This window comes from Sipha flava, unplaced genomic scaffold, assembly GCF_003268045.1.
Source record: "Sipha flava isolate LNK unplaced genomic scaffold, YSA_version1 227_pilon_pilon, whole genome shotgun sequence".
Lineage (NCBI taxonomy): Eukaryota > Metazoa > Arthropoda > Insecta > Hemiptera > Aphididae > Sipha > Sipha flava.
Window position 1 is genome coordinate 584,301 of NW_020272863.1, and position 17,721 is coordinate 602,021.

A 17,721-nucleotide genomic window follows, 5' to 3' on the forward strand; every position below is an offset into this window, starting at 1 on the left:
TATTTTATAAGTTAACAATCAGTAACTATAATGTAACAAATAATTACTAACTTAATCAATTAATGAAGTACATTGCAGGGAAAACATCTTTTAGACCAGTCGTATGACATATATTAAAAATTGTTTGTATTGGTGTCAAATCTTCATATTTTTAAAGATCAGAAGGTCCAAATCTAGATTCCTTAAAATCTTGATCATCATCGGTATCTTCCAGAAAAATATTATCTGAAACATTGTGAATTCTTTTTGGAAGTTTTATGAATTTTTCAAAATTAAAATATGCATTTGCAAATTGAACATATTTCCGTCTTAGATCTATGGCAGACACAAATTTTCCATATATATTTTCAAATCCTTGGAATGCATCCACAGGCAGGCTTGAAGCATTATTTAATACATCCTTTAAACGTTATTGTTGAAAAAGAGAAATATCTTTAAGTAATGGTCATGAACTTTCATTGAATCGTTCCTGAATCTGTGTAGAAACAATATCCAATATGACAAAATATGATTTTATTTTAAAATTCTGAACTGGATCAGCAAATTCTTCATCAAATGCAATTTCACCAGGCATTTTTTTAATGCGTCTTACTCTAGAATTAACTAAAGATGTAAACAAAAGATTATCTTTTTTGATTCAATACATTTTTCTTTTTCTAAAACAATTAATTCAAATTTATTGTCATTTCTCAGTTCTTTAATATTAAATAACACTATTTCAATGAAATTAACAGCACCTATTAAATCTATGTTTTTACTCTGTACATTTCTTATTATATATAATTTTATATAAATATAGTTTTTTAACAGCGAAACTTATGTAATTTTACAAATAGATATAACTATTTAATATAAACTCAGTTGAATTTTAAGTGTACTTTATTTCATAATATTCAATACATAAGTTCAACAAAACGATTTATAAATTTTTAATATATATCATTTATCAAATAATAAATAATATTGAATATAGGCTGTAAAAATTACGGTCTTGCGCTGGTGGCCGACGTCGACACGTAGTCGACCGACGTTGTGCGCAGTCTAGTTTAGGCGCGGCTACACGGGCAACGCACGTCGATTACATCGAGGCACTCAACGGCTTAACCCGTCAACATTTTCTATTAGATATTTAATATTTACCCATCTGCATAACAAAACCCACCGACCACCACCCACCCACCCATTTAAAATGGGTGGCGGCTGTCACCCCTACTATATGGGTTCGTCGCCACTGTGTATGACTACCCAGCCAGTAATTTTGTGCACACTTATGGGTGTATTAATAACAGAAGAAATTCTTTTTTAAAAATTTATATTGGACTAATTCAAGATCTTTTATGTATGTACACAAATTCTGAGACCAAATTATGGATCTAAATTCTAAAGTAGATCGCACTAGTGAACAATATAATGTTATTAAGCTTGATATCTGTTTAAAATGTTAGGTATTCTTATTAATAAAGCCTAGCACCTTTAAGATTTATTTAAAATTATTTTATGGTGGGAATTAAATGAAAGGTCCAAATCAAAACATCTACCTTAATCTTTAATCAATAATACTCTGTTTAATTCATTAGTATTAATTTTATAATTTAATATAATTGGATTTTTGAAACGAGTAAATTAAATAATTTTACATTTGTCAATGTTTAATTCAAAACAGTTATTTGTGTTCTAAATATAAAATTTGTTTAAGTGATTCTATAGTATCTCAGAGTTCATTAATGATTGAATTAAATAAAATAATTTAGCATAATTTGCAATAATGTAATAATCCATATAGAATTATTAAATACTTGGGGAAAATCATTAATAAAATCTAAAAAAATTAAAAAAAAGAAAACATTTTCGTATACGATTATTTATACCTAATGTCAGGGTCGAATTAAGACATTTTGCGACCCGGAGCAAACCTTCTTAAAATTCAGAACTTTTTTCGTTAATATTTTTTCCACTCTAAATAGTACCTACATTATTTCAAAATTTTGCACCTTTAAAATTTTGGACCTGAAGGCAGATTTCCCCCCTGTTTCACTTTAATCCGGCTCTGCCTAATACGATTAAGTATGTATATTTGCGTAATGTAGTAGACGATAAAAATGGGAATATTTGCAAGACATTTAGCAGGATCTATTATAAGTGAATTACTGGTACTCCTCGAGACATATTTTACTAATAAGGCTCAGGAAAATTATTAAAACTAAGAATTTGCAGTCGAAATATACGCACAATCGTCATAGGTTCTAATGATATTTATTTGTACTGTATTGATTTACATATACAAAAATAATCTTATTAAACAAATTAAAGTATTTCCTAGGCAATCAGAATATGAAAAATGCTAATCATCATACCCAAAATTATTTCAAATTTAAAAAAATGGGATTTTTGAAATATTGTATCTTATTATACATCCATAATATTTAAGGAAACCTCCATGTCAAACCTCAAGCACATAATTTTCGTAATTTTTAAAATATACACTTCGATAGGCGAGTGACCGAGTGAGTTATATTTAAATATCGTGTAACGATTATAATATTGTCATAATGGACTCAAAAGACTATAGAGAAACGCGTCTGCGGTCTGGGAAAACGTTTTTAGGAATGGCCAACGGTGAGGTGGTGGTATCGCAACACACATGACCGATTTTCCGATGTATTTTTCATTCAATATTTATTTTTATTTATTTTTCGCCATAGCGACCGCGTCTTTAGCGCGCGCCGGTGATTGTTCGATACGAAATATTAAATGGTTTCATACAAACACACACACACGCGCGCGCACGCACACACGTACTCACACACACGCACACACACACATAAAAACATATGCACAGCAACGATTGCGAAAGCGAAGAAAATAATAACGAAAACATAATAAAAATAATCATAATAATATTATAATAACAACAGTAGTATTAAAATTAATAGTGTAGTATTAGTAGTAGTAGTGGTGGTAGTGGTATTATTAATAGGAACCATAAATATGGTGACCAAATAATAAGACGTGCAGAATAAAGGTATTCCCCGTCACGTGAATCCGCACTCCAAAATTTCTACACACATCTCGATCGTAGAACATGTCACGACGTCCGAGTCTCAACTACGACCACACCGGTGTCGGCGGCCACGGCCACATGATGGAAGGGTTGCTGTCGGGCGCCGCCGACCTTAGTGACGCACATCACATTCGGGCCCTGTGCATGGACGCTCGGCGCGCGTTCCTCCAGCAACCCATGCTGCTCAAGCTCCGGGCGCCCATCAAAGTGGTCGGCGACCTGCACGGTCAGTACAGCGACCTGCTCCGATGGTTTGAAGCGGCTGGTCGGCCGCCAGACGTGGATTTCCTGTTCCTGGGCGATTTCGTGGACCGTGGTCCGCAGTCCGTTGAAGTATGCGCCGTGGGAAGGAAACCCCATCCCCCGCGTACCTGTCGTACTCACTGCGTACGCGCACCAACCATATGTTGTGAGAGGGTGAGGGCTGGAGATACAGTGGGCTGTACCGGGATCCAAGACGAAAGTGCACTAGTGGGAGGGTAGGGGGTAGTGTATGGGCTAGTCATGATTTCACTGTACTATACAATTAAACCAGTGGCATAATTTGGAAGGTGGAAACTGGGACAGTTGTCCCAGTTTAGTATTAGTTTCAACCTATAGTCGGTACACTTAAATAATCTAAGAAATCTACAAAAGGCCAATTTTGTTAACAAATATTAACTGTGGATCAGTTGACCTCTTGAATTCCTATCCTAAATCCGCGCTTGGTGTCAGGTTGATAAGTATTTCACGATTTATGGCGGGAAATAAAATATTATACATGTATGATATGCAGTTGAGAAAAAAAAATTACAAGTCTATATTTATTACATATTAAATGTTTTTTTTTTTTTTTTATAGTAGTTATTTTTTACTATTAGATCAAAAAAATGACCACAGAAAACGTATTCCACGCTTTTTTGTTTTGTTATTTTCAATTTTTATTTTTACTATCGTGCTTAACTTACTTATCTCACTCACTCGACAGTTTTGTGCACAAAAAATATAATTATTTATAAAATTCTGTACGTTTAGCGAATAAATAATATGGTAAATTATATACAATACATTTATGTGTACAACTGGATACAATTTTATGACAGAGTCGTTCGTAAACGCATATAAGTGCACCTTAATTGTATGGTAAACGCCCGACCCCACCCTAGTTAATCGACCGTACAATAATTATATAAGTTTTAAAATAATTTGTCCTTATACGAACTTAACACGTACTCAATGGACTTGAAGAACTACGGTAAATAACCACGGGGTAACGAAAAATTATTTTCTTGTGAGTTTAGTCAAATTATAGCGAAGTAACATAAAACTATATTAAAAAGCTGTAAAGGTTAATATGTAAAGTGTTCCACACACGACGTGAGCATAATCCTATGTGCACATGTTTACATAATACGTATTTGCATATTTTGAAGAGCATACTTAGAGCAGTGGTTATCAACATTTTTCGGATCGTGACCCCCCATTTTTTATTTTTGTGTAATGCAACCCCTTCAAAAAAAAATAAATATTATTTTATTCATCAAAATTTGATTTAATTGCCGGTAAAATATTTATATGATTAACAATTCTGATTAATTAACACTTAAAAATTTCACAAAATAAATAATTTACTTTGTTTTTTTTTAAATAATATGGAAAAACCATTTCATCCATTATTTTAAGCGACCCCTAAACCTATGATTCGCGATCCCCAGGTTGAAAATCACTGACTTACAAGGATAACTTACTGAGAACAAGATCTAACCCGTGTCATTGATTGACGATTTTACATCGATAATCTTTTTGGCATACCGTTTGTATAGTATTCGTGTACAAATAAGTGTACCGATAAAGGTGTTTTTGGGGATCATACTCTTCCCGACATCAAAATAGGTCATGCAAATGTAAAAGACGAAAAAAAAAAATCGACAACTGTTACGATCCATAATATCATAACGTAGCGCTTTGGTTCGAATTATTTTTCCATCGTGTGCACACAACTGTAATGCTTTCGTAACGTACACATTGTGCAGGTGATCACTCTCCTGTTGGCGCTCAAGACCCGGTACCCGAAGAACGTTTACCTGTTGCGCGGCAACCACGAGTGCTGCACCGTGAACGTGCGGTACGGATTCTACGATGAGTGCCGGTCCCGGTACGGCTCGATGCTGGGCGGCCGTCTGTGGAAGGCGTTCAACAGAACGTTCGATTGCATGCCAGTGGCCGCGGTCGTCGCCGGCATCATATTCTGCGCGCACGGCGGCCTCAGCCCGCACCTGCGGTACATGGGCCAGATCGACCGGATGCCGCGGCCTGCCCGTGTGCCCAAAAGCGGCCTAATGTGCGATCTGCTGTGGTCCGATCCGTCTGACCGTCCGGGGGACCGGGGTTGGCGCGCGAACGTCCGCCGTCACGTGTCCTACGAGTATGGCGCCGATCGCGTGGCCGAGTTCCTCTTCCGGTTCCGGTTGAAGCTGGTGGTCAGGGCTCATCAGGCAAGTGAAATTCCTCTCGGCCTCGCAACGTCAGGTTTACGTCCCGTAAACGATTGCGCGCGCGTTTCACCGTTCCTCGGAACACCCGGTCCCGGGAAGCTATTCGAGGAGATCGCTTGTTCACGGCCTCCAATTCGAAGAGTCCAAGGGAATTTCCCAATCTCCGTAACGCGAACAAGTACAGCGAGACATATTTCCTGGGAAAAGTTTTTGTCCGTTTTAGAATTTAATAAATTCATATATTAAATTTTGTTTACACTCAGACCTATATTTAAAAATGTGGCGTCCCCGGCATATTATTTATGCTCCCCCCCCCCCCAAAAAAATAAATAATAATAATATAACACTTATTATTTCGTCCATAATTGAGATTCTTTAATGTTAAAATATAACTTATAAACGAAAATCGTTTATTACTTTTTTTAATTAACAAATTATACAAATTATAACATTATAAAAAATACTATTTTCTTTTTTTTATTGTTTTATTTTTTTTTCATTAGGTACTCATTTTTAAAATTAATTTTGCTAAAATATTTTGCCACCCCTGAGACTTGACGCCCTCGGGCATGTGCCTACCCGTGTCCCCCTAAATACGAGCCTACTTACACTTAATAATATAAAAAAATAACGAATCTAGTTAAGCACTAGATTTTCATTTTTTTAATTATATTTATTATATTGAGAAGGCAAACAACACTAAACACCGATAAAGGTACAACATACATAAAGTACAAAAATAAAGTACATACATAAAGTTTACGATAAAGCACAATTTATTGATAATTTCATTGGTCTGATGATGAAAAATTCAACTTTTCTAAATAGCTTTTTTACATCCTCAATCTTACCAAAACTTACTCAATTATTTTTTTTTTAAATTTTTATATTTTATATTTAATTTTATATAACAGATTTTACCAATCACGCTTACTTTAAAGTTTTCAACAAAAATTGGGTACATTAATCATTTTGAAAATGTATTTTTTAAATTATTTTGTGATTTTCGGAGAATGAAAAATCTGTAAATTTAAAACTTTTCTATCTTCTTTTTTACTACCTTGAGTGCAACTTTAAAGTACATTATACGAAATATTTATAATAAGCTTAAAACAACATATGTTTTTTTAGATAGTCAATAGAAAGTATGATAATATTGATTAATTGAAATTTTTTTGAAGTTTTATCAACTCTATAATTTTTTTTTTTTTTAGTTTTTATTATTAGCTTTAAGAGTATGTAGTCTATATATTATAGACTATAGGTTATAGTATATATGTACTTCCTATTATACTTCTCAGCTAAATTAATATTCTTATTTGAATTTTAATCTTACATATGTGTCATAGTGTATTTTATCTATGTTTAAAAAAACAGTAATATAATCGTAAATAGAATCTTGTATATATGTTAGATTAATAGCTATATTTTTATTTGTTGGAGTATCAACAATGGATGGCCTCTTCACTCAAGATTTTTTCAACCACCATATTAAATAAATTTAAATAATTAGTAATAAACAATGTTTATTAAACAAAAGTAAAAAACAAAAGTGCACAGTATTTTTATTTTATTAATACAAAGTTTTGAGCACATTTATACACTAGAAAAAAAAAGTATACAATGTAACTCATTAAATATCTTGATTGTTCAATTTTGGAAGAACGATGAGTTTTTTTGTTTTTGAAAACTTTGAATTTGTAGGTTGAAACATGAATGATTATAACAATAGTGAAGCGAGTTCATCATCTCCTATAAAATATTTAATTGAATAAATTAAAATACTTGTTACCAATGTATTACTAATATCAGAGCCCAACTTAGAAGGGGGCTAGGGGGCTACAGCCCCGGGCCCTGGTATTATTTGGGGCCCCGGGCCTCTGTTGACAATTAAATATTTAAGTGGTATTGTAAAATTTTAAGATATTTCTTTCGTTTAACATTTACAAAACAAATTAGTCATGTTTCGTAATGGAATTTAAAATTATTATCTAATTGATAGAATAAAGCTATTCAATTTTGAGATAAAGTTGGCCAAAAACACTTTACCATTTATATTTACTCATCCTGTCACCTAATCATCAACGTGTATACCTATAGCCCAAATTTAAACACTTGTATGATAACACGAATCGCAACAGTTGTAAGCCGCGCATTATTTAAAAATATCTCGGATTTTTGCGAATGCTCAGTTTATCTAAACACGGGTATACACTATATAGTCTACTGTTTACCTCTACCAAATCGTTAAGGTATTTTCTATTACATACATTTTGTTGGTTAGTTTTACATCGTTAATACAATCGGTACGTTAGTTAGTATTCTGTTGACTGTTGTGACTCGTGATTTTAAATTGGTTTTAAGTAGAGTTCGTGAGTTTTGTTCGTTATAAGTGTATAATAAAAACTATTGAAATTTGAAAATGTTAGACAAAAAAAGGATTTATCTCAGTGGTTATGCAAAACGAAAATTAAAGAAGGAGGCTGAAGATGCAGTAAGCAAATTACCTAAATTAAGAAATTTCTTTAAAACTGTCAATAGTGTAAACGAAGTAGAAGTAGAAGCTAATATAAATAATAAAGATGATTTGGTTCTAAATAATAGTTATCTTGATGTTTAAAACATAAATAATGATATTAATAATATGTCTAATACAATAATCACTTCAAACTATGATGCTTTAAATTTTTCTGAAAATGAATCTGACAATTGTTCTGCAGTAGAAAATTCAGTGATTGCCGAATTTTAATTCGGATGTTCATAACTTTGAAATTGATATTGAATCATATCAAGATCTGGGAATGTGATTTTTAGTGTTAAACAACACTTTTATAGAAATATGCTGCTTAAAAGGACCAGCATTTTTCAGAATATGAATCCAAAAAAATTTCATTCTTTCGAAAAAAAATTTAAAAATTATAATCGTTCATTAAATATCTCATTATTCAAATTAAAATTGCTAAATGGTGAAATAGACTCACGTAAATGGCTTATGTTTTCTAAACACACTGGCAACGTTTTCTGTTTTGTCTGTAAACTATCTAATAAATCAAATAATTCAAGTTTTATTAATCCTGGTTTTAACAATTGGAAAAAATCTTATGAAAAGGTTAAAGAACATGAAAATTGTGCAAACCATCGTGAATCAATGTTAACTTGATTAGATCGTGTAAACACTAAACATCGTATAGACAAAACTATAGCCGAAAAAATGTTGAATGACAAAAAGTATTGAGTTTAAGTGTTGCACGGTGTAGTATCTGTTGTTAAATTTTTGGCTGTTCGTTGGTTAGCATTTGAGGGTAATGACTAGCAGTTGGGTTCTCTGAGTAATGGAAATTTTCTTGGAATTCTTGAAGTTATTTTCGAATTTGATCCCTTTTTAAAAAAAACATATGAATGAACGCGTTAATAAAGGATCAGGCAATGTATCTTATTTTTCGATGCGAATTTGTAACAAAATAACAGACCTAATGACAAATATAGTTTTATTTAGAAATAACTAAACAGTTACAAGAAACTAAATACTTCGGTTTAATTTTAGATTCTACTCCAGATAGAGCACATAGAGATCAATTTGCTGTTGTTATTAGATACTGTTATAAAAGGTTAGTTGTTGAGCGATTCTTAACATACATTCATATATTAAATCAAACTGGTATTTCAATGGCCGAAAAAGTAATACATTTTTTGGAAAATAATAATATTAATTTTCAATATTGTAGAGGTCAATCATACGACAGTGCTAATAATATGACTGATATATATGAGAGTTTATAGGCTCAAATAAAAAAAAATGTAGTGTTGCTTTATTTGCACCTTGTTTTGCTCATTCCCTAAATTTAGTAGGGTCACATGCAGTGAAAAGTTGTTTAGAAGCAATCAATTTTTTTGGTGTTGTTCAAAAATTGTATGCATATTTTGCGGCCTCAACACATAGATGGAATTTGCTCTTTGCTGGTCTAAAATCGGAAGAGAAAAATAAAATAATCGTTTTGAAAACTTTAAGTAATACTAGGTGGGAGTATCACGCGGAGTCTTGTATATTTATTATCTTAAATTATGACCAAATAATATGTACATTAACAGATATTTTTAAAAATTGTAATGAAAAACAAGAAAATCGTCAATGAAAAATAAAATGATAAAATTTAAAACAACTTTTATGGCAGTTATGTGGAGTGAAAATTTATCGTAGTTTAATAGTGTTAGTAAATACCTTTAAAAACCGGGAATAGATTTATTTACAGTCGTAAATTTATTGAAAGGATTAAAAACTTATGTTAGTTCATTAAGAGAGAAGTTTATATATTTTGAAAACAAAGCAAGGGTATTATCAACAAATATTCTGCCCTGTGTTGAAAAAAATATAAGAAAAAAAAAATTCTCGGTTGGTACAATATAAGGAAATTTAAACTTTTGTGGTATAAGAAAGTTAGAGATTGATAATTTTTACGTTATTGATCGTTTAGTTACTGAACATGATAAAAGATTAAACGCATATGATAATGTTTGTAATATTTTTGGGTTTATTACAAAATTTGATTCAGAATTATTATCAGAGACTTCTGCCGACATATTCATTAGCACATTTAAAGATGATATTGATATAACTAATATAAAACAAGAGATTGAGAACTTTTCAAATTGTGTAATGCAGTTAAATTTACCAATAATTACTCCTCAAAATATTTACTTATATGTACATGAAAATAATTTAAAAAAAGTCTTTCCAATCGTGTGCATTTCTCTAGAAATTTATTTAATTTTGCCAATTTCGAATCGTGAAGCAGAAAGAATAAATTCAAAATTAGAACTTATTGAAAACGCCAGAAAAACGTCCCTTCACCAAGAAAAATTAAACTCACTCGTTCGTCTATCTGCTGAAAGGGAAATAACTGACACATTGGATTTTTCAGATCGAATTCAGAAGTTTAGTGAACTAAAATCTCGAAAGAAACCATTGACTTAAATTTTTATTTATATAATTTAGTAAACATTAATATATAATTAATATTTTTCATTTTTACCGGTACTTAATAATTATTTTTAAACATAATACGAGCATTAACAATTAATTTTGGTCTGTAAATAAAACTTTTGTTCACTAATGCAATAAAGTTATTTTAATGTTGACTGTAATTTTTAAATCACATTAAACAAATATTAAAGGCCCCTAAGATTATAATGCCTAGGGCCCATATTTTCTAATTTGGCTCTGACCAATATGTTCACTTGCCAGGTTTTAAAGGATTGTTAAGTTTTTAGTCCGTAGAATCAATTTCTTCTTCTACAAATAATTAAATAGTTGCAAATATGTTAATTACTTGTACTATTATGACAAAATAAATATATATAAAATGTACTATACTTTTAAATGTCAACCTGAGTCCCAGTGTCAGTAGATGGACAGAGTACAGACACGTCCGCACGTCTATATCCAAACGACTACAGCACGTGGCTTACACGATAGACTATACTTATTAAGCTGGGTTCACACTACACCGTGTCGTGTCGTGTCTTCTAAAATAATTATCTCTAATTGGCTGAACCATATTGTTACATCAAGGTATACCGTATAATGTCGTTTTGTGAATAACGTGGTTTTCATTCATTGTGTCATCGTCCAGAGCTGTGGACCGTTGCAGTGTTTTCGTTGGTGACTGTGCTCGAATGGTCGCACGTATCAATTCTGTGATTTGTTTTCATTTATACACAGCGGTGTGCCGTAATAGGCAATTGTTTAATCACAGGGTTGGTGCGGTCGCGTGGATGGAATCAACCATTTCAACATAGTCACATGTGAGTATTGGTCAACCATATTTTGTGTTTGTTATTGTATAAAGGTCTATTCATATTTGTTAATTTTTATTATTGCATAAAGGTCAACGAGTCTTGCCGTCATAGGCAAATTATTATAAATTGAATTATTATTTTGCGTGCGCCATGTTAAATTTTATTTAAATAAATTAAATTTATTATTTGTATTGCGTGCCGTGTAGGCCATACATTATTATTTATACATTTTGTTGTGCCGTTGTAGGGCCACACATTATTATTTATATATTTGTTGTACCGCTGTAGGGCCAAATTGTATTTATTATTATTACCATTATTGAATACTGCTGTATGCCATTGTAGGCAATTTATTATTATTTATTGTTTATTTATATTGTTGGGCACTTACCGCGCCAACAGAGTCCTAATAATAATATAATACATGCTGTCTACTATATAATATAATATTTATCAATTATTATTTATTGAAACTTATGAAAATATTTTATATCTAATAAAAAACTGCGAAAATATGTAACCAAAATTTGATAGTATCACCATAAGATATATATAGGTATCACACATTTTCAAAGCACACGGTCTGGTAAAATATACGTCACGGTGTAGTGTGAACCCGGCTTTACTCACTATAAGACTTAGCACTATACCGTGGTATTTGGATGACCTATTATAACATTATTTTAGTTGAATACGTATTTAAAATTTAACTATTTGTGTACTAGTTATTTGAATATGCAATTTTAGTTACTATAGGTAAAAATATGATTCTTTAAACTATAAATTGTTTACCTTAAATATTGTAGTAAATATTTTTTTCTGTGTATATACCAATGAGCTTTTATCAACACTTCGATTTGAACGCCTAATTGTAATATTTCTCATATTTATATACTTATATATATATTATATTAATTTGATTCTATCCAATATTGGCATTTCTTTATGTATAATTTTTAACTAAACATTTTACAATAATTATTGCTATATCATACCAATATCGGTATAATCATTATTTACCCGGTAATTACTAAGTCAGTACCTATAATCGATCATTAGATCGGATAACTTCAAATTAATGTCATAACTAATAATAGGTAATGTATTCGTATAGAGCCCTGTCATTTGTTGAATATATTTCTATATATTAACTTATGAATATTATACGGCGCAGGAATAATATATGAAATAAATATCCCGCGATTTTCAAATACTTGCGTATTAATTTGTCAATGTTTTAAAATATATAAACGTTTTATTCCTCTTTACAATTATTGATTGCGTAACTGCAGCGATTATGTTATATATTACGCAAGAAGGCAATGTGTATCGGGTGGAAATAATAATGATGTGTGTATCGGGTGAATAATGGCTAAATCAAGAATTCTTAGTAATTAAGCACTACGTGGCTTTATGTACAAGTCATTTTCTCCGTAAACGTTTTGACTTTTAAGTAGAATTTAAACCTATATTATATATCTATCCGTAAAATTTAATAATCAACGTTATATAGGAAAATTAAGTACGTGCACGTACACGCGTTATATAATTAAGAATAAAATGTTGTACTTCGTCCCGCAAAAGATCGGGTCAGTGCCGGGTTAATGGGAGGGGGCAAAGGAGGCAGCTGTCCCGGGCGGCAATTTTTTGACGGTGTCAACAAAAGTTTTGAAATTTTCTAATGACTATACTAGTTTTTTGGAAAAATTATTAATTTATTATTGAAAAATATTAATAACAATTATATAATATTATAATTATAATAGTTATATTAAACCGCTGAGTTATTTCGTCAGTGGACGTTCAGCATAATAAGAGTAAAACCATATTATTATTATTTAGCGCTCGGACCTATGCATTTTTATTTTTGTTACACTAATATAAAATTGTGTTTATTGTATTTCTTATATATCTCTATGTGTGTATTATAATTTATAACCATCAGATTATTAAATTTGATTTTATTAGTATCAAATAATTTATTTACACACTACCAAGCAATTGTTTTTATTACCTCTCTCTCTCTCTCTCTCTCTCACGAGAATATTTTATGAGAAAAATTAAAGCAATTAGTAAATATTTATAGTGTTTATAACCGGACCTTGAGAATGAGATTATACAATTTAAAACAATAATGAAGTATTATTCAGAAGATGAAAAATTATCTGTACACAGTTTTCTTGAAGTATTAACAGTATCAAAGTTAAATGATTCATTTCCTACTGTAGAAATAGTTTTAAAACTTTTTATATTTATACCATGTTCAAATGCTAGCGGAGAGAGATCCTTCTCAGTTTTAAAAAGAGCCAAGAACTACCAGAAAATATAATTATCTAATGAAAATATGTCCTAGTTGTCCCTAATATCTATTGAAAATATTTTCCTAAGAAGTATAAGTTGGAATGATATTATTAAAGAGTTTACTGCTCAGAAAGCTAAAAAATAGTTGTAAATGTCTTATATTGAATAAATTTGTATTAAAATGTTTATATTTAGTACCTACTAAGGTCTATAAATTTGAAAACTACTGGTGTTACAATATGTTTATCAATATAAATTAATTAAACAATCTTAACTATGTTGTTACTTGTTGTATACATATATATATTTTGATTTGTGGAGGGGGTTGAAGGGCGGAATTTTTAAATCTCCCCCCATGCGTCAAATTTGTTAATCCGGCACTGGATCGGGTTTTCGTTCAACCGAGTCGGGCCCCCTCAAACACCAGGCGGTAACAAAAGGTTACTAATGTATACTGCAGGTCGGATCCTGAGTTTTTTTTATTTGGTACCACACTAAACCGACAATTTCCTTGTCGTTCTAACAGTATTGGGACGGTCTATGATCCATTGTCAACCACAGGTATGGTTAAAAATTCAATAAAAATATAAATCACGTCGGTAAAAAAAACGAATATTTCTAACTGTACCCGTGGTCGAAAGTCGATTACAGACATAGTCTTAGGTCTGTTGAAACTGGAAAGAAAACGTGTTAGCGCAGTTACGTAGGTTAGGGAAAAAAAAAGAAAGAACAAAACCTGGGGCTCGACGATTATCTCGGACGTAGCCCGGGAGGTTTCGGACGATTCACAAGATTTCTAAAGGTAATAAAAAATTATTAATTTTATGGTCGTTTTCATGGTCACAGTGTGTGGACGACGGTTACAAGTTTTTCGCGCAACGCAAGCTAGTAACCGTGTTCAGCGCGCCCGACTACAGGGGATACGGTTTGCCGGGTGCCGTCATGTCCGTGGACGAGTACGCGAAATGTACGTTCCAGCTGCTGCACGCGTCCCGGAACGTGCGCCCAGGTCGGACCGCGGTGGCCGCGAGCCGCCAACTATGGCGGCAACAATCGTCGCCATCGGAATCGGTGTTGGCAGCACGGCCGTCGTCGGGTCGGAGGCCGCGACGGGACGACGACCGCCGCCGGCGGAAGGCGACCGCGCGACTACGTGACGCGAACGGCCGCGAAACCGTTTTCGAACCGCCACGCGAAGGGATCTCGGAACGTCGGTGTCCGGGATACGCGGAGGAAATCAATATCCACGGCCGTGACCGGAGCCCGGATGACCGCAGGGACTGGCGGTACCGTTGAGGAACGCGCGCGTAGTGTTTCACGCGCATCGCGGCCGCGGCGACTATACACGCATAAAATTGTGCGTTCACGAAAGCCGGTCGATTCCGTCACGTGTCAGCGGAAGCCAAAAGCCGACGCGACGGCGCGTCCTCCGAATGTTTTTCACCGAGTCGCTGTGAATGAATTGATTTTTAACCAACACGACCTTTCCATGATCGTACGTCTCCGAATAAAAATGCATCATTTGTTTTATTAAATAACTCAACGAGTGTTCAGTTCGGTGTTTCTGAAATGGACCCGAAATTGACTTCGAAACAAAAATACACCTAACATAGTGCACTATAAATATGCGTTATTTGAAAACAAAATACATTGTTGTACCATTCATATTCCGGCCCGGGAAGGGAAGAGATCATACTTTAGCACCCTAGGCCAGTCTCCCATTAGTTTTGTGTCTATATACGACTGGTACAATACTGTAGATAACCCTAATTACGCGTGTTTATGGGACAACGATTTTCGGGTTTGTTTAGAACGATTCAAATCTCTCTTCAGAGGGTCAGACGACATATTCTAAACAAATTATGCTTTTTGTTGTACTAATACTTGTATTTTTGTTTGGCAAAAAAGAAAATATTACACACACACGAAAGCAATATGATTGTTAATAGGTCATCAATTAAACGGTACCGCGAAAAAAAATACGTAAAATTATAGCTACGGAAATACGAGTACGCAAAACATTTTCAGTTATTAAACTCAATGCTTTATTTTACAATTGGATGACAACATATTACCCGAGCTATGTAGCAAATAAACAGTTGATAGACTACCTATAATTATTTCTAACAATTGAAATTATCAACTATTAGGAGTACCAAAATTGTTGGATGGAACTTGAAATCACATGCTTAAGCTATATATCAATCATTTCTCAGTTGGGTATTGACAGATCACGTAAAAGTGATCTTTTTTGATACTACAGCCACAAACATAGGTAAGTAAAATAAATTAAAATTCGTTTGTTTGAAATTCGGAATTGTTTTTAATGATACCTAGTTTTTCTTTTTTTAGATTTTTGAAGAAATCATTTAAATATAAGACATTTAAACCTAAATATTAATTTATTCACTTATCCCATAAAGGCCAAATTAATACACAACTGTAGGTAGTTCTGAAACAGTTTGAACAGAATTAATTATTATTTTGTACTTTAAATCATTAATTAAGCAAATTAAAAACTGGTTATTATGAAATATTTTTAACATTATCGATTTTAATATAAAAATTATTAATTATAAACGTAATATTTTGTAAAATTACTTACAACTTTTATTAATGAATAATTTTATGTTTTTTATTAAATTGATCATATCATGATTGGATTAAAAATAAAATTTAAAATTAACAAACGTCGTAGTATTTAACCAAATAAATTGAGAAAGAAAATTTCATACATAGTTTAAAAGTATACATAAAGATACGAATTAATTACGATCTCAATTAAGTATCGTAAACACAACTAGAAAGATTTAGAGAACCTTTAAATAATAAGTGCTTGAACTAATTTATATTATAAATTTAAATATTAAAAAAAAAAAAAATATATAGTTAACTAAATATTATTTTGATCGTAGTAATTTTATCGCAATATTAGAAGTAGCTAGTGCATGAAATAAACAAAACGATGTTATAATTAGTTCACGGTATAGGATAAAACTTTTTCAGACTTGTTTAACAGTTACAATAAATTCGAATAATACATTAGAGCCGTTAAGTCGTCTTTGAATAAGATATTTTACTTTCAAGTGACTCATTGAATAATGCTTGGATGGGAAATAAGTATTCGTGTGTGTTTAGGTCGTATTTCTAAAATGTATTAAAAATAAGCTTGAAAATTTTTCATGTCATGGACTAGCGAAAATTAAAATATTTATTTTTCTGTACTACCAACATAATTGTACACTGAATGCAGCATCAGAAAACAATTGAGCAATATATCCATTATCTATACAGGCCTTTACGAATGTGCTTTAGTTTCAATTAAGAGTTTAAAATTAATTAATAAAAAACGTGTCATATGAGACGTTGCACGGCTGAACTATTATAAATTCTGTTTATTATAATTTTATAAAAGTAAAAGTAATAACGGTGAAATATATTATGAAACATAATTACAAAAAGCAATTATAATATTACAATTTATTAAACTCAATGATTAAAACAATTTGAACAAATCGAAAAGTCGAAAGCTGACGAAAGTCAAATTCGTTAACACGTTTGCGTGCATATTCCGTTCGAAAGAAACGAGTAAATATATGAACCGTTTTTATTTTTCATGTCATTTTGATGACCTCGAGTTCTTATCAATTCGTTTCACACATATGAAGATAGCTCTCAAATTTCACGAACAACACCCGAATAAAATAATGCGGAACGCAATGTACACGATTGGATATTGTCCGCCGCCGCAGAATATTTTATTCGCGTTGTGCCGGAAATCAAATAGATGACTAGGTGCTTCGTGGTCAGTTGCATGAGCATTTATTCAACACCGGCTAAGCGCAAACAAGAAAGAGGAGGGAGTTTAGGACTTCAAACCTGCCTTGACATTTCATGTGCGTTTATATTTTATACATGTGATTCTTAACTTCTTCATAATCAGTAGTTGTTGTTCATGTAACAGATATATTGGTAAAGACAATTAAATCAGATGTTCTAACCGGATTTGTCAATCGTTAATTAATTTTATAACCGAAACCATTTATAATCTTAAAACCTCTTATCAAAATATATGTATAGTATACATCA

The 17,721-nt window shown here is 32.1% G+C and overlaps 1 protein-coding gene across 1 annotated transcript; it reads left to right on the forward strand.

The window, feature by feature from the left end:
• Positions 1 to 1,804: 1,804 nt before the first annotated feature.
• On the forward strand, positions 1,805 to 17,652 carry LOC112683490 (serine/threonine-protein phosphatase PP1-like). The gene is made up of 5 exons (XM_025554540.1): positions 1,805 to 3,394; positions 5,074 to 5,751; positions 9,046 to 9,213; positions 14,479 to 14,599; positions 17,597 to 17,652. Exons 1-5 carry the CDS (start codon positions 3,083 to 3,085, stop codon positions 17,650 to 17,652), a joined length of 1,335 nt encoding a protein of 444 aa, XP_025410325.1. The 5' UTR covers positions 1,805 to 3,082.
• Positions 17,653 to 17,721: the final 69 nt, after the last annotated feature.

Bases quoted from the DNA above. Each gene is read 5' to 3' on its own strand.
- LOC112683490 (XM_025554540.1), top strand. From the start codon at position 3,083: ATGTCACGACGTCCGAGTCTCAACTACGACCACACCGGTGTCGGCGGC. The intron at 3,395-5,073 runs GTATGCGCCGTG...CACATTGTGCAG, and splicing joins GTGGTCCGCAGTCCGTTGAA to GTGATCACTCTCCTGTTGGC. The intron at 5,752-9,045 runs GTTTTAGAATTT...ATAACTAAACAG, and splicing joins CCTGGGAAAAGTTTTTGTCC to TTACAAGAAACTAAATACTT.